Genomic DNA, 16,955 nt, shown 5'->3' with positions numbered 1-16,955 from the left:
GCGCCGTGGGTGCCCCCGGGGATGCGGACGGCCCGGGCGTGCCCGCGTGTGCCCGCGTGTGCCCACGTCCGCGGCGGCCGGCGTGTGTGCGGTGGCGGTGTTGGGGATCCTGGCGCCCGCCCTTCTCCGTTGAGGCCTGCCCTCGGGGATGTGGAGCCGTGCGGCGCGAGGACAAGAGTTCGGCTCTGGGGCAGGACGAGCTCGGGGCTCAGGCCCCCGCGGCCGCGGCTTACCCCGGGGGTCTCGGGCAGAACTTTCGGCCTCGTTAGCCTCGCTAACTGACCTCAGTTTGCAGACCTCCCATCTGTGACGCGGAGATAGCAGGACTCACCTTACAGGTGTTCGCGTGCACCTGCTAAAACCGAGGGCACGGGCCCCTTGCTGGTAGAGCACCTGGCCTTTAGGGCTAGATAAGAGCGCTATGTCAACCGAGGTTTCTCTTCCCCATTTCCTGAGCGCAGTGACCCCAGCTCTGGTCTCTAGCCCCAGGTCTCCAGGACGACAGCTGGGGCCGAGCACCCAAACCACAACGGCACAAAGGCATTTGGCCAAACGTGAAAATGCGACCTCTGTCACCCAAGACGAAGAAGGACGATCCGTGAACGTGTAACAGTACTACGTTTATTGTTCGGAGAGGTCACTTCTTCCTGGAACGGAGCCCGCGGCCCCCCTGTCTGTGGGACAAGTGGTCCCGGGGCCTGAGTTTGTCATTGCCCTTCCCCGAAATAGGAAGTCGCTCCAAAGGAAAAAAGGAGAAGTGGGGGGAAATCCGCGCAAGACCTCTCTTCCCAAAGGTGGCTGGAGGCCGAGGGTAGGGATGCCGCGAGGGGAGCCGGTCCCTACTTTGAGACCCTCAACGAGCTCCCAGACACGTTTCTCTTAATCTGCAGCTAAGAGGGTCAGGAGGTATCCAAGAGAAGAATTAGGACGGGCCACTCACAAGCGTTCGTGTGTGACAGGCTCCGAGCCGGCCCTGTCCCCCCCACCCCTGTACCCTAGGCTTCCAGGAAGGGAGGTGTGCAGCTTCAGAGGAGGGCCCAACCTTCCTGGAGACCCCTCTCCATTCTTCACTGAGAGTCCTCCAAGTACCCTGCCTACGCTTCACTCCCTTTGACCAGTGACCCCACTCCCTGGTAACAGGATGTTGGTTGACTTTCTTGGGAACATCCTAAGGGCTAAGTGCTTTGTGTCTGAGACAAACTCAGGTAAACCGACGGAGGCAGCGCTTCCCATAGTCAAAAAGAGAAGCTGGAGGCCCATAGCGTTGGGCGCTACAGCTGCTCAGGCTGCAGAAGACACAGCTGGTCTGGGACCCTGGGGACCGGAGACAACTTCCTGTTTGCCTGTGGTCCTGCTCACAGTCCCTCACCTCTCCCAGGGTTAGCCTGTGTTTCAAATGCGTATGATCGGCGCTGTGGGGACAGAAGCGGGTCGGGGGGCTGGGGTTCCCTTGGGGGCAGACTATGCCGACTCCGGTGTCCAGACCCTTCTGTGTCTTCAGGGGGGAGCTCCAGGCAACTAAGCGGCCGAGGAGAATAGGCAGGGATCATACTACAGGGGGAGGTTCTGGGGGTGAGGCTGTAGTCCCCACCCCCAGTACAGGTCTGGGTCCGCCGAATGCCCTGAGCCTCAGTCCTCTGGCGGTCCCGGGCCAGGGCCACAGCAGCATCAAAAGAAAGACTGCCCCCATTCCTCCAGGAGGAACGGGAGGCTCGGGACCCCCAAGCCCTTTCCCCGGGAGTCCCATCAAGCCGACCAGGCCTCGGGCATGGGTTTGCAGGTGCCACGTGGATCTTGCTACACATCGCACTAGGCATCTTGGCAAATTGTGGTTTGGGCGGCACCACAGGCACAGAGCGGACCTGCTGGACCTGAACCAGGGTGGAAGCCAGGCGCATGCCCACTCCACTAGCTGAGCCCAGAGGACCCGGGCACAGGCTGCAGCCGTCTGGACTGGGCTGCCCCTCAGGCTCCGCCTCCTCTGGCTGGGGTGGCTCTGGGGCTGCCCGTTCGGCCTCAGAGCATGGGGAACGTTCCTCGCTGGCACTGTCAACCTCCAGGGACTCTACGTGGGACCCTTCAGGAAGGGAGTCCCCTAAATGGTCACCTCCAGCCCTCTGGTACCTCTCGGGCTCCCCATCCCTGCTCTCCCCGTCCATGCTGACCGCCCCCACCCCTCCTCCAGCTGCCGCTTCTGGGCTTCTGCCATCGTCAGCATCTCCTTGATCTTCTCTTGCCTCTTGGTCCTTCTGCCCCTTCTGTCCTTCAGCCTCATCCTCTCTGCCTCCTTCAGCCTCCTGTTTGTGCACAGCTTCCCGGCTCTCCTCAGCGACTGGGTTTTCCTGGGCCCTGCACTCTGGGTCGCTTCTTGCTTGTACCTGGCCTTCCTCTCCTTCCTCAGCCTCCTCCTCTCTCTCAGTCTTCCTTTCCGTCTCCTTGTCTTTGCCCTGCTCTCCTCCTGTTCCCTCCACACCCTTAGCCTCCTCCACACTCTCATCCTCCTGCTGACCGTTGGACTCCTCTCCCTTGGCCTCTGTCTCCTCCCCACCCCCTTCTCTCAAACTGACCCTCGTCTCTTGGCTTCCCTCAGGCTTGCCTCCCTCCTGACCTATCTCTCTGTCCTCCACCTCACTCTCCGGACTGCCCTCAGCCTCCTCCCTGAGGTCCCCCGTGCTTTCAGGCTCAGCTTCCTTGTCCTCGCCAACCTCACAGCATGCCTGCCCTCCCTCAGCCTGCCCTGGAGGCCCCTGTCTCCCGCACCCCGCTGTGTCATCCTCCAGACTTTCCGGACCCTTCCAGGTTGGGCGTTTGGGCGACAGAAGGGGACTTAGGTCATCGTAGGCACTCAGGAAGACTTCCTCCTCGTTTTCTTCCTGTCCATCAGGCCTGGGGCCGGCAGAGTCTGAGGAACAGCAGCTGGGAGCCAGGACAAACTGCGCCTCATCCAGAGACAGGTCATCCAGGGGCGGCTCCACAGAGAACTCCTCCACCTGTAGGCATAGCACTGTGGCTCAGGACCAGGTGGCCCTGTCCACCCTCTGCCCTCCTTACCACCCCCGCACCCAGCGCAGCTCCCCCTTACCTGAGGCCCAACTCCCAGGAGCTCCTCCAGGTAGCCCATCCCAGGGTCATCCTCCCCAGGGAAGGCTGCTTCTGCTCTTCTTGACTTGGCTACCTCCCCATCCTCCACCCCCACCCACTCTGGCTCCGAGCCGCTTGAGTCCTCTAGGAAGGAGAAGGAGTCCTGCACCTCCTGGGACAGGCAGTCCTCCAGCACAGGAGCCACATCCTCTGGGCCACAGTCAGCCAGGGGACCTGCGGCTGAACTTGCCTCCAACTTCTCATCTGTTGGGAGAAAGGCAGTCTCAGGAGCTCAGAGGTCAAGAGCAGCCCCCACCCTGTCCAATGTGGCTCTTGCTAACACTGCTACCGTACAGGCCCAGCGCTCCCAGCCTGGGTGCTCCACGTGGCTGATCCTCTCAGAACCGTATCCCTGACTACTGGCTTCGAGCTACCTTGACCTTGGCCAAGCTCCCACCAGGGCCGGGCCCCATGCTGTGCATATCGCAATGCATTATCGTAGTTTTCTCCATAAAACAACTACATAACGTAGAGTATTTATCCTCATTTGTTTTTTTGTTAAAAGTTTTATTCATTTATTCACGAGAGCCACACAGAGGCAGAGACATAGGCAGAGGGAGAAGCAGGCTCCATGCAGGGAGTCCCATGCGGGACTGGATCCTGGACCCTGGGGTCACTCCCTGGACCGAAGGCAAACGCTCACCCACTGAGCCCCCAGGTGTCCCTATCCTCACTTTAAATATGAGGAAAGCAAGACCCATATGTGTCCGAGGTCCCAGCTCTGCTCCCTCCGACTTAAATCAACAGCAAATAGCTTAACCTGGGTCTCAGTTTCCGCTGCTGTAACATAAGCAACAATAACCGTGTCATAGGATTATGAGAGAATGGGGCGCCCCGGGGGCTCAGTGGCTGAGTGTCTGCCTTCCACTCGGCGTGACCCCGAGGTCCTGGGATTGGGTCCCGCATCGGGCTCCTCACAGGGAGCCTGCTTCTCCCTCTGCCTGGATCTCTGCCTCTCTCTCTCTCTCTCTCTCTCTGTGTGTGTGTCTCATGAATAAATAAATAAAATCTTAAAAAAAAAAAAAAAGATTACAGGAGAATGAAATGAGCTGATGCCCACAAAGTTCCTAACACAGCTCTGGGCACATGGTAACCCTCCAGTGTCACCTGCTGGTGTTCCTGCTGTTGTGTTCCCATCATCATCATCTATCACACGTCCCCGCCTCGAACTTAAGGTCCCTCCTGTATTCGTGCGGCACAGACTCCCATTCCTGGGTGTATCAGCGACAGGAAGGAGGCCAAGGTCCTCTCCAGGAGTTCCACAGCACCTGATCGTGTTGCTGGACCCCCCACCCTGGAATCCAGGAGGCCGTGGAAGGTAGCAAGCACCCAGAGCCCAGGCCTGAGGACAGGACAGGCCCCTCACATCCGAGTTCTGGTCCCTTCTTCCAGTGCTGGGAAGTCCCGCGGTCCTCACCTGGGGGGCCGGGACTGGAGGCGGGGCTCGGCCGGGGCTGGAGGGCGGGGCACTCAAGGCCGCGGGTGAGCCGGGCCAAGGAGACATTGGAGATGATGTTCGGGGGCACGCTGAGGATGGAGGTGATGTGTAGTGGCAGGTTGACATTGTAGGGGTCCGAGATGTGCACGCCCGCACAGCGCTCCGCGCGGCTGCCGCCCCCGGCGCGCATCCCTGACCGGCCGGCCCGTGGGGTGCCTGGCTCGGAGCTGGGGCCGGCCGGCGCCTCGGCCTCCGGCTCCTGCGCACCCTCCGCAGCTCCCGCGGGGTCCTTCTCCAGGCCGTCCGGCTGCAGCGGGCCGGGCCGCAGACTGCTGGGTCCCGCCAGCCCCTCCGGCTCTGGGGGGAGAGGGACGGGCAGCAGCCTCAGCTGCCAGGGCCTGGGCGCCTCCGGAAGGCTCTGCATGACCCCCCCCCCCCCAAGCCCGACAGCCAGGACGGCCTGGGGGCACCAGCCGGACTTCCCCGGACCACTCCTGCCAGCGCCCCACGGCCAGGGCTACCCCTACGGTTACGGGGGGTGCCCTCCCTCCCTGCAGGTTCGGGCCACCACAGTGCCAGCCCCTCCCCAACACCCCCACCCCCACCCCTGCGGACCGCCTGGGAACACACCAAACCCATTGATCAGATGATAAACTCCTCACTAAACCCAGCCTACCTGGTACAGTGGCCGGCGTCCAGTGGGCACCCGTGCCCTGTGTTTGCAGTCAGCGAGCACACTTGGCCACACGTACAGACACACAGACACGCAGGAATGCATACACAACGGGCTCACCCATAATCCTGTTATTCCTTGGCAGACCCGTTCACACACACACTTGCACACAGGCGTGCACCGGCCTGTGCATGCATGTAAACACACACCACGTGCATGCGCGTACTCACCATCACTGACCCCGGCTGCCGCGCTCAGTGAGTCCATGCTCTTGGCTGGCCGCAGCGTCCCCTTCTCGGACTTGTCCTCTGCAAGACACAGAGGATGTTTGTAGAGCCAGGGCCCGCTCGCCTTCAGCAGAGCTCTCGCCTCTCCCCAGACCTACCTCTGTCCTCGGCCCCCCGCGGGAGTTTACGCTTGGTCTCGTGGCCAGAGCGACCCAGATTGAAGATAGATCTCCACTTCCTGACCTTCAAAGACCCCTTTCTCCTGGAGGGAATAGAGAAATCCTTAGGATTGGAGCCTGGTGGGGTCAGCGCAAGGGAGGAGGGCCCCAGGAAGGAGGCCTTACTTGTGCTCTCCAATTTCGATGATAGTGTGGTAGGGCCGTATCTGTGGGGGCCCATCGCCAGCCTGCAGGACACTAGGCAGGTGGTAGGGTAGGGACCTAGGCATAAGGTCCTCGGGGCTGCCTGACGCCCGGGCCCCCGGAAGTGACCGCCATCCACTCTCCATCTCACCACCTAGGAAGATAAGAAGAATGGGCGAGCCAAGAACAGAGAGGAGAGAGGGCTTCAGTTTCTCAGCTCCTCGTGGCGCCCTCCCACTCCCCAGTAACTACCAGGCTAGGAATCCACTCAGAGGCCTTTGGAGACAGACCCTCCGTGTCTGGCTCCTCAAGAGGGAATCCTCAGAGACAGGGGCCAGGAGATCCCAGGGCACTGGCCCGGTGGGCTCAGGTGGGAATGACCAGTCTGTAGCCCCAAGAACCGGGATGGTGATTAGAAGGTCAAGCTGTGCAGGAGGGGTCTGCTCAAGCGTGGACCACACCGTCACCTCCCCAGTGCCTCCTCTGCGTGACCACAAGCATCATCCCTCTATGAGCCCCAGTTCTCAGCTGCAAAACACGGAGGCTGAACTAGGTGACCTCTGAGGCCCTCGTGATTCCCCAGAGAGTGTGGTGGGGTGGTGGGTGGGAGGGACACTGACCGGAGAGAGAAGCACCCCCAAAGAGCTGGTCCACGTGCGTGAGGATGAACTCGACCACGATGGACTGCACACGCACCTCCATGAAGGCCGCCGTCCCATTGAAGCCCGAGGCCTCTATGTCCTTAGACCTGTGCAGATGAAGAGTTATTCCCTTCCAGGGCCAGCACTCTTCCCCACCTGAAGTCTCCCCAAAACACCCCACACCCTTTCCCCTGCACACCCTTAACCTCATCTCCACCTCTTAAACTGCAAGCATGATGCAAGTCTCTCAAATGCCACTTCCTCCAGGAAGCCCTCTTGGACACCCGCCTCAGAATTCATCTCTACTTCCTTTGCACACGAGAATGCCTTGTTATAACGAATAGCGGGGCTTCTCGAGGCCTGCCTTGCACCACAGGGACTGGCATGCCGGCCAGCTCTCCGTGAGGCCGCAAGATGTGTGCTCCGCAAACATTCAATAATTCCTGTTCCAGCCCCTGAGCTCGGTGACACAGTGTGAGAAGACGCACAGGCCTCGTGTCCAGCAAGTAAACCCCATCCCGCTCAATGCAATTCGGAACCTTCCTCTTTCTCCCTGGGCTCTGTGGGACCCCACACCCCTCTCCGTGCACCCATGCAGCCACACCCATTCCCGGAGCGGCCTCGGGGGGCTAGGCTCCCTGCCAGGATCCCCACACCCTGCTCCCACGTGCGCCCACCTCAGCAGGTTGGGAGCCCACACAATGGCCAGGTTGCGGGCGTGCATGTTGGTCTGAGCGCTGAACGAGGCCATGTGCACCAGGTGCCGCATGAGGAACTCCAGGGTCCTGCAGAAAAGGAGGTGTCAGGGGCCAGGGGTCACACATGCAATATCCCGGCGGAGGTGGGATTAAGGTCTGGGAGCCGGAAGGGACCAGTCAAGGCCCCAGGGCTGTGTGTGGGTGGTCGGGACTCGGAGCGGGGTGCGCACCTATAGTTTGGGACAGGGAGTTCTCGAAGCACCTCTAGGATCTTGACCAGGCGCTCAGGCTCCAGCTGCACTCCCACCGCGTCCTGTTGGGGAGGAAGGGTTCAAGAACCAAGTCTTTGAGCAGCCAGCACTGCCCCTGCTCACTCCTGGGAGCCTGAGCCTGACTCTCAGAAACAATTCTGTCCTGCCCACAGTCCCACAACGCAGATCTTTCGAGGTGCACCGACAGACTGAGTAAGCATTGCTCACACTTCGGGGTGCAGACCTGCAGCTGTCTTGGCTCGGCCACTTAATAGCTTTGTGACCTTGAACGACTTGCTGCCACTCCACCTTAGCATCCTCAGCACAAGAACACCTTAGGGGCGCCTCCCTGTGGGTGCTCCAGGAGCTGGGGAGTTACTCCCAGGAGCCCCGGAAGGCCTAAGCCCACCCAGTCTAGCCTGCGTGGGCCTAATGGCGGGGGCTGCTGCCCTGGATTTCTAAATGCCATTCCGCTCAATAAAATGCAACTTATTTTTAAAATGTTACTGAATTCAAGATAGCATTTTTGTCACATATCTTCTTATTCAAAAGATGTGCAGCCTACAACCCGCTCACAGAGGGGCATGCCTGAAAAAGCTGTGACTTCCGAGAAGGGCTCTCATTCTCTTAAATGTGGGGAAGCTCTGGTCTAGGTGATTTCCAGGGGCCCTCTGCTCTCCCTCTGGGTTCTACTTTCCCTGGTCTCCCCCTGCACCGTGTGTGATCTGCAGGCCCTAAGGAAAGGAGGAAGGGCAGAGGGAAGAGGCAGAGGCAGGAGGGGGGGGGGGGGGGACCGCGGGCAGGGGCACTTGCAGGGAGGGGTCTTTTCATTCTCATGTGGTCTCGGTCATTCAGGGTCACTAGGACACCATCTGGCGCTGGACGCACTTGGGATGTCAAAACCAGAGCAGTCACCCCTCAGCCTCGCCTTCCACCCCCCTGCCTGTCAACTCACAGCAAACTTGTCATAGAGCCGGTACGTGAGCAGGGGGTCGGGCAGTTCTCTGAAGTAGGCCTTGCACAAGGAGGAGACACAGTGAATGTCCTGGAGGTAAACGTCTTTCCGCAGGTCTGGCTTCCGCTCTGCCTCAAACTCCTGCCTGGGGAGGTGCAGAGTGGTCAGGAGTGGTGGGAGGGGGGAAGCTGGGAGGCCTGGGAGCCGTGCACAGGGGCCCGGGCAGGGTGGAGGGTTGAAGTGCATGGGCCTGGAAGGAGGATGTGGGGGCGTGTGTGCATACACGAGGCAGTGAGCGCGGATGGACATGCCACTGGGTAGAGCGGGCAGGGGGTGGGAGGTGGATAGGGAGGTGGGCTGTGCACCAACGGGGATCCATGTCAGCGGTGTAGCTGTGGGTGTTGGTGGCGAGGTTGGGGTCCGTCGGAGTCAATACAAGTGGGGACATGGACATAGATGTGTTTCTGGGAATGTGTAAAGATGGAGGAGTGTAACTCTTGGAAGGAAATACAAATGTCAATCTCCCTGACCTTGGATCAGGCAACAGTTGCGTAGATAAGACACCAAAAGCACAAGCAGCCGAAGAAAAAATAGATACACCGAACATCGAATGACAAACTTGTGTGTGTGTCAGAGGGCACTGCCAAGAAAGCGAGACACCCCGCGGAATGGGAGAAAATATTTGTGAATCATAGATTTGATAAGTGTTGGGACCCCCGGGGGGCTCAGTGGCTGAGCTTTAGCCTTCCCTTCCGCTCAGGTCATGAGTCCCAAGTCGGGCTCCCTGCGTGGAGCCTGCTTCTCCCTCTGCCTGTGTCTCTGCCTCTCTCTCTCTCTCTGTGTGTGTGACTATCATAAATAAATAAAAATTAAAAAAAAAAAAAGAAAATGAGCAAGGGATTTGAATAGAAATTTCTCCAAAGAAGATATACAAATGAGTAATATGCACACAGGAAGGTGTTGGATGTGGTTAGCTGTTAGGGAAATGCAAATACAGGTGAAGTAGCCCTTCAAACCCACTAGGGTGGCTGTTATTCAAAGGACACACAGGAACGCGTGTTGGCAGATGTGGAGAAATGAGAACCCTCATGCATCGCTGCTGGGGGTGGATAGGAAAGGATGCACCGCCAGGGAAAGCAGCCTGGCCGTTCCTTAAAAAACCCAACCTTCAGCCCAGGGCGTGATCCTAGAGACCCAGGATCGAGTCCCACATCGGGCTCCCTGCATGGAGCCTACTTCTCCCTCTGCATCTCTCTCTCTCTGTGTGTCTCTAATAAATAAATAAAATCTTTAAAAAAAAAAAAAAAAAAGCCCAACCTTAGAGTAACCGTGCGACCCAGCAGCTCCACGCCCAGCCATGTCCTCAGGGGAACTGAAAGCATGTGTCCACGTGAACACTTGTACATGAATGTTCACACCGGCGTCACTCATAGTAGCTAAGGGGTGGAAACACCCCAAATGTCCGTCAACTGATGGATGGATCAACAAAATATGGTGAAGCCATACAATAGAATATTATTCAGCCACACAAATAGGTGAAGTACTAGCCAGTGTGACAACATGCACGAACCTCGAAAACTTGCTAAGTAGAAAAGCCAGACACAAAAGGTTACAATTCTCTGATTCCGTGTGTAAGAAATACACAGAATAGGCAAATTCATAGCGATAGAAAGTAGACCAGCGGTTGCAAGAGGCTGAGGGAAAGGAGAAATGTTTCTTTTCTTTTCTTTTTTTTTTTTTTTGGAGAAATGTTTCGGGGTTGATGAAAAGTTCTGGAATCAGATAGTGGTGGCCGTGGCATGACCTTTTGAATATACTTTAAAAAGAAATCACTGGATTGTGGATTGTACATTTTCAAATAGTGAGTTTTATGGTATGTGAATTACCATCAACATTTTTTAAGCTGGGTGGTTGTTTGCGGGCGTGGAGACATGTGTGTACACACACGCCTGCTAGCCTGTGGGAACGGGGTGCATGGGCTCAGCCTTCCCTGAGGACACTCCGGAGCTCCTCCCTTGGCACCCAGCACCCATGTTTCCTTCTCCCGCCTTCCCCTTGGGCCTCTGGCTCCCTGGCCTCCTGGCCCATGGAGCCCCCTCACTGCCTGACTCACCGGAGCTTCTGGATGTTGGAAGAGACCCCCGAGAGGCGGTAGATGCCATCCACCACCCCATACTCCTCCACGAACTCTGCGCAGCTCTTCAGCACCTGCGGGACTAGGGGCACAGAGGGGCCAGAGAAAGAGAAGTCGGCGGGGCGCTGGGGGGCTCAGTCGGGGAAGCGTCTGCCTTCAGCTCAGGTCATGATGTCAGGGTCCAAGGATGCAGCCCAAGTGGGGTCCCTGCTCAACGGGGAGCCTGCTTCGCCCCCTCCATCTGCCCCTCCCCTGCTCATGCTCTCTCTCTCTCTCTCAAATAAATAAATAAAATCTTAAAAGGAGAGAGAGAGAAATCAGGTCTGGGAGGTCAGAGACCACAGGGATCTGAGAAATGGTAGTATCAGGGAAGGGGTTTGGGGAACCAGCTCATGAATAAAAACTTGTTAGAGGGATTCAGCTCCAGCCTCCCAATCTCTCTGCCCGAGGGGGCCACAGCCTCTGGATAAACCCCCCAAGGGAGGGAGAGCAACTGCCTCCCCAGCCTGCCCTGGCCTGTTAGCAAGTTCTGCCCTCCTTCTTTTTTTTTTTTTTTTTTTTTAATGATTTTATTTATTTATTCATGAGAGACACAGGCAGAGGGAGAAGCAGGCTCCTTGCAGGGAGCCCGATGCGGGACTCAATCCCAGGACCCCGGGGTCAGTCCTGGGCCGAAGGCAGACGCTCCACCGCTGAGCCGCCCGGGGCCCCAGTTCTGCCTCCTTCGAACTGCAAGTCGACTAGTTGCTACCCCAGGATTTTCCAAGGGGCAGCGGTCCGGTTGGAAGGGCACTCAGAGTAGGACAGGTCTGGAAAGTACATTCATTGAATGCTCGATACAAGATGAAGGAGCATTAGTTGTCCTGACCCCCACGGGGCAGCGTGGACAGGGAGTACTGGGAACACTGGGAAGCACCCCTCCGGTGGCAGGTGCGCAGGCGTCCGGCCTGTCGTAGGGAGGCACACCAGCTTGTGACGGGTCAGTTCGGGAGAGAAGCACCCATGTGCCCAGCACTGTGCCCTGGGTACTCCGGTCCCTCTTTCTTTCTTTTTCTTTCTTTCTTTCTTTCTTTCTTTCTTTCTTTCTTTCTTTCTTTCTTTCTTCCTTTCTTTCTTCTGCTTCTTCTTCTTCTTCTTCTTCTTTTTTGATTTTATTTATTTATTCATGAGAGACAGATTGAGAGAGAGAGAGAGAGAGAGAGAGGCAGAGACACAGGCAGAGGGAGAAGCAGGCTCCATGAAGGAGCCCGACGTGGGACTCGATCCGGGGACCCCGGGATCATGCCCTGGGCCAAAGGCAGGTGCCAAACTGCTGAGCCACCCAGGGATCCCCCGGTGCCCATTTCACAGGTCAGGATGCTGAAGGTCAAAGGAGTAACAAGTGCCCGGTGTTACCCACCTGGAGCCGGTCTCCAAATCCCAAAATTTTACAAAAAGCTAAGAGTAAAATGACCGAAGGAATGGGGTTGAAGGGGAAATAGGAGGGGGTAAGATCAGTACCCAGAAATGCTCATCAGGTGATGCCATATGGTTTCTAGATGCAGGCTTTTCACTTCCTGGTGACTCAAGCAAGATCACCATAACCAGGTAGAACTCATAAAGCCCATTAGAAAAAAAAAAAAAAAGAAAGAAATTGACGGCTGAAGAGAAACAGCTCTTTCTGACGTTGACATGAGAGAGGGATTTCTCTGGTGAACCGAACTTAGTATTTTTCTCAGGCCATATTCTCTATTTCAATCTCCAAGGGATGTCACCAAGCCTCCTAAGTGACGGGTGACTCAGTTGAGTCATAAATAAACCGTTATTGGGCACACGGTGCTAGAGGCTGCAGAAAATGGAACTATTGTCCGAGGTGCAGACACCAAAGAAACGAGTGATGACAAAGCACAGCGAGTCCCACGATACAGGTGGAAGCGGGGGTGGGGGGCAGAAGTGGAGGCGATGCTTGAGGTGTGTTCTGATGGGTCCCCGGAGTTTACCAGCGGGCAGCAGAGGGAAGGGTATCTCCAGGCAGGGGTATAACGTGAGGTGTGGTACCACGGTTTGCTCAGGGGTCGCAAAAAGCTGGATCAGAGGGTTTGTCGGGAAATTGGAGCTGAGGCCGGGGGCGCGGGGGCCTGGTTTGTGAAGGGTCCTAGGTACCAGGCGGAGGAGTGTATTTCTCATTCTAGATCTATAAGGTGACAGTGAAGATTGGGGTGAAGCCAGGTATTTATGGAGCCAAGGATCTAAGGCAGGGAAGGCTCTAGAAGGATAAATATGTGGCCTCGTGCAGATGGGATTCCACGCATGGTGCTAGAGGGCTTCCCGTGTCTGAGACACCACGTCAGAAAACATGAGGGACACCAAATCGGTCACCCTGGGCCTCAGAGAGGGCACCAGAAAAAAAAAATGGTTACAGTTAGATCTTGTCCTTAAGGAGCTTACAGTCTAGTAACAGGGGAGGAGGCCCGGGATGGGAGAGAGAATATAACTTTGCACACGTGGGTTTGGAGCCCGGCTCCAGGTGGGTAACACCCGGCACTTGTTCCTCCTTCGACCTTCAGTGTCCTGACCCGTGAAATGGGGACCGGAGTACTCAAGGCACAGTGCTGGGCACATGGGTGCTTCTCTCCCAAACTGACCTGTCGCAAGCTGGTGTGCCTCCCTACGACAGGCCCAACACCCGTGCACATGCTTCCCCACGTACTCCTATCCCAAGTTTTTGGTGCAATTCAATAATTAAGTAACATGGAAATACAGAAGGAAGACATAATTAATAAACCCATCAACCGCTACTGTAAACCCTCCCCGTGTGACCTGGTGTCCACACCCTTTGCGCTCCAGCTCCCCAGAGCCAGGACTTGGGTGAGACAAGGGAAGCACGAGGGCGGAGAATTTAAGGAAGCACCCACTCCTAGGGCTGTGCAAGTGCAAACTGTGCACACACACAACCTTGGGAGTGAGAGCCTCCTTGAGAAAGAGCCACTGGGGCTCCTTGCTGGCACAGTCGGAAGAGCATGCAAGTCTTGATGGGGGAGTCATGAGTTTGAGCCCCAAACAGGGTGTCCGGATTAATAAAATAAATAAACTTGAGAGAGTGAGGAAGAAAGAGAAAGAAAAAGAAGGAAGAAAGAAAGGACAGGCACCCAGGGCACTGGTGCGGCCCTGAGAGTGAAGGTTTTGTTGAATTTTGTGTCCTGGTCACCCCTCTTGCCTCACCTTAGCCCTGGCTCTGCAGGTCCCCCACCAGCCCTCCTTCCAGGACTTGTGCCCGTTTGCCAGGGTCCCCCTCCCCTCGGGTTCCAGCACTGACTGCAGAAGTGAGGTGGACCCTCCTCATTTGCTGCTCTCCCCGCAGGGGCCTAATGCCACCCCAACTCTCAGCCGCCACATTACTCTGTTGACTCATCGTCCACCGTCACCCAAAGCCTAGGTTCTTTTCACGTGAGGAGCAACCAAGCCAGATCTCCTCCATCCTGCCCTTCTCTGTTGATTTGGAATCCTCTGAAAAGGCCCTTAAAGAAGGTATTTGAGGGGCGCCCGGGTGGCTCCGTTGGCTAAGCACACGACTCTTGATTTCAGCTCAGGTCGTGATCTCAGGATCAGGAGATCAGGCCCCATGTCAGTCTCCACGCTGGGTGTGGTCTCTCTCTCTCTCTCTCTCTCCCCCTCTGCCCTTCCTCTCTCCTCTCTGTCTACCTCTCTCTAAAAACAACAAAACAAAAAAAAGAAGAACATATTCAAGAGCCTTAAGGAATCAGAGCCACAGAGGAAATGGGTCAAGGAGATGAGGGGAGCGATACTGTGAGAGAGACGACGGGGGGGGGGGGGGGCGGGTGAAGGAAAGATGGGAGCCCTAAGAGGCAGGGCTGGGGTGAGGGGGTCAAGGAAGAGACATCAGGGAATGGGGGCGCGGGGGGGGTGTCTGGGAGGAGGGCCCAGAATTTAGAGACCTGGAGAATCAGAAACTGGAACAAGGGAGCAAAGAGATAAAGGTTAGGGAAAGGAAGAACCCAGAACAGGTGGCGCCTGGGGAGGGAAGGGACCCGCCTGGGGCCCCCAGCAGGGAGAAGTATGGGGAAAACCAAGCTAAGGGGGGGTGCACGGGGTTGGGGGATGAGGTAGGCAGGAACCCGGATCTCCACTAGCCTGGGCTTTCCTCTGCCAGCCTTGGGTAAGGGAGAGGCTCGCCAGGCTCTCTCTGTCCTTTCACTTCCCACCTGTCGGTGGGGGGGGCGGGGGGTGGGGGGTCACTGCGGCTCTGGGGCCCGAGATCACGCCCCCCCCCCCCCCCCGGGGCTCAGGTATGGTTCTGAGGGGGCCAGGAGGGACTCCTCCTCCTCCAGGGCTCACTGAGACCCGGCCGGCCCAGCAGCCAGGTGGACGTCCAAGCCTCAGAGGACGTGCCCCTCACGGGCTGGGAACGCAGCCGGAGGCCGGGGGGCCACAGGGGAGGGGGCCGGGCAGCTGGGGGTGCGTTTCCACCAGGGCTGGCAGGGGCCGCAGGGGAGGGCCGCACCAGGGGGAGGAGACAGAGCCGAGGGTTTGCAGGGAACCAGAAGAACATTAGCCCCATTGAATCATGTGGCCATTGGCCAAGAGCCCTTGACCTCGAGAGGCATCTCTGGTGAAGGACTCAGGGTGAGACTCAGGGCCAAGCCTCGACACTGTCTTCGGGACCGGGGTTTCCCTCAACAGAGGCCGGTGGGGATGGGGGCCTCCGGGGGAGGAGAAAAAGGGGAAGGAGGTGTTTGGGGCCAAGGGGGCGGGGCCGAGGGCAGGAAATGAGCTGGGAACCACCATCACCCTCCCTCCACTGCAGGCGCCACAGCCCAGAGGAGAAGACAAAGAGGAAATGACAGATTGGGGTGGGGTGGGATGGGGGGGGGATCGTGCCAGGCTCTGGGAGGAGCTCGAAGTGCCAAAAACAAGCTGGACTGGGCGACCAGGACACCTGCCTTCAATTTCCAATCCCATCAAGCTAGGTTTGTGAGAGGCCACTCTGGGACAGGGCGAGCGCAGAGTTGTCCCTGGTCCTGCTGGCTTCCCAGCCCCTCCAGGGACCCCAGGGTGGCAGCAGACAGGCCCCACGGATCGTCCACATCCACTCCTTCGCACCCTGTGGCCCGACCCTGCAACCAGCCTCAGGGCGTCCCCCATTTCGGCAGCTTCTCCCCCACGCCCTCGGCCTTGAACCTGTTGCTCCCGCGCAGGGAGAGTCACGGACACTGGGGCAGGGAGACCCCAACCCACGGCCTCCCCTGCGGCCCAGCAAGGCTGCAGAGCGCCCAGAGCCCCGCAACCGGGCGCCCTCCTCCAACCAGGAAACCCCCGCCCTCCCCAGTGCCACCCTCAGACTCTCCCAGGGCCCTGCCCCTGGCTTCTTTCATTCAGACCCAAGGACCATCCACTGGCCCTTCAGCCACTCGCCTCTGACCATGCCGTCCCCCCGGCCTCCCTCTCTGTCCCCAGCACAGATGTCGGGTCACCCCTCTCTTTTGCCTACTTATCTCGGTTTCTCATCTCTCCATCCTCCATCCCCCCCCCCCCCCCCGCCCCCGCCTCTCCATCCCCAGGTAGTCACACAAGGGGGCTCCCCGGCTTCTCTGCTGAGCCACACTTCCTGCCGCGCCTGCTGGTCAGCCTCCTGGGTGCTGACCCCAAGCCACTGCCCCTCGCCGTGAGCACCTGGGCACCGTGTCTGTCCCTCGACTGGATCGGACTGGAGAGCAGCTCCATGCCCACCCCCCGAAGCAGCCCGAGCCACCTCCTTACCCTCCTGGCCCGAACGCTGGAGCTGCTCCTGCAGGTCACACCCAAACACCCTCTCCTTCGAGCTGCCCTTCTTCTTTCCTTTCTGCCGAGACTTCATGGCTGGAGCCCCCGGGCCCCGGCCCAGCCACCTCCGCCCCCCCGAGACCTTTGCCCTACCAGTCCCCCATAGGATCCCAAGGCGGCCTCTGGGCTTGGCCCGGCCCCGGGGGGCAGGGCTCCGAACTGGGGGTGGAGGGTGGCCTGGGCAACAGGCAGCAGCTCTTGCCTTTGGGGCCCCGGCGACACGGAAGTAGCCGTGGAAGAGGAAGCTGCCCGGACCCTGGCAAGAAGCTGTGTCTCGTGGCCCAGGCTGGCACTTGCCCCTCTGGCCCCGCTCAGCCCTGGGGGAGCAGGAAGCTGTGCAGCTCCTCAAACCCGCTTCCTGTTAGAGCATCTTTGAAACCACAGGGCCCGGGGTGGGGGAGGCAGCTGACATTCACATCCTCAACCCATCACTGGGACTTCGCTCATTGGTCAAGGCAAGGTGATGTCAGAGCCCCGGGGTGGGGTGGTGGCGCCCGGGACCTGAGCAGGTCCTTCGAGACCAGAATTTGGGGGGTCTGAGTTGGAGACTGGAGGTTGGCCTGACGGGGGCAGGTGCCCAGGCTCAGCCCCCAACGGGCCTGTGGCTTTGGTCAA

General features: G+C 58.3%; 1 protein-coding gene across 3 annotated transcripts; it reads right to left on the bottom strand.

Moving 5' to 3' along the window:
- Positions 1-599: 599 nt before the first annotated feature.
- On the bottom strand, positions 600-16,682 carry ARHGAP30 (Rho GTPase activating protein 30). Of its 3 annotated transcripts, none has more exons than XM_072759670.1 (12): positions 16,278-16,682; positions 10,500-10,602; positions 8,387-8,531; positions 7,411-7,493; positions 7,160-7,267; positions 6,462-6,589; positions 5,824-5,995; positions 5,638-5,741; positions 5,483-5,560; positions 4,559-4,936; positions 3,083-3,345; positions 600-2,990 (listed from the first exon to the last, which is right to left on the bottom strand). In XM_072759670.1, the coding sequence occupies exons 1-12, from the start codon at positions 16,372-16,374 to the stop codon at positions 1,356-1,358; spliced, it is 3,294 nt and encodes a 1,097-aa protein (XP_072615771.1). In that variant the 5' UTR covers positions 16,375-16,682; the 3' UTR covers positions 600-1,355. The 3 variants fall into 3 exon arrangements, with proteins under 3 accessions (XP_072615771.1, XP_072615773.1, XP_072615772.1); XM_072759672.1 differs by having other exon boundaries at positions 3,083-3,372; positions 16,278-16,681; XM_072759671.1 differs by having other exon boundaries at positions 8,387-8,527; positions 16,278-16,293.
- Positions 16,683-16,955: the final 273 nt, after the last annotated feature.

This window comes from Vulpes vulpes, chromosome 5 (genome assembly GCF_048418805.1).
Source record: "Vulpes vulpes isolate BD-2025 chromosome 5, VulVul3, whole genome shotgun sequence".
In the NCBI taxonomy this organism is placed as follows: Eukaryota; Metazoa; Chordata; class Mammalia; order Carnivora; family Canidae; genus Vulpes; species Vulpes vulpes.
The sequence above is the reverse complement of the archived record's forward strand: the minus strand, read 5'-3'. Positions and strand labels throughout refer to the sequence as shown.

Bases quoted from the DNA above. Each gene is read 5' to 3' on its own strand.
- ARHGAP30 (XM_072759672.1), bottom strand. From the start codon at position 16,374: ATGAAGTCTCGGCAGAAAGGAAAGAAGAAGGGCAGCTCGAAGGAGAGG. The intron at 5,561-5,637 runs GTAGGTCTGGGG...TGTGTCTTGCAG, and splicing joins GCGGGGGGCCGAGGACAGAG to AGGACAAGTCCGAGAAGGGG. The intron at 2,991-3,082 runs GTAAGGGGGAGC...CTATGCCTACAG, and splicing joins TCCTGGGAGTTGGGCCTCAG to GTGGAGGAGTTCTCTGTGGA.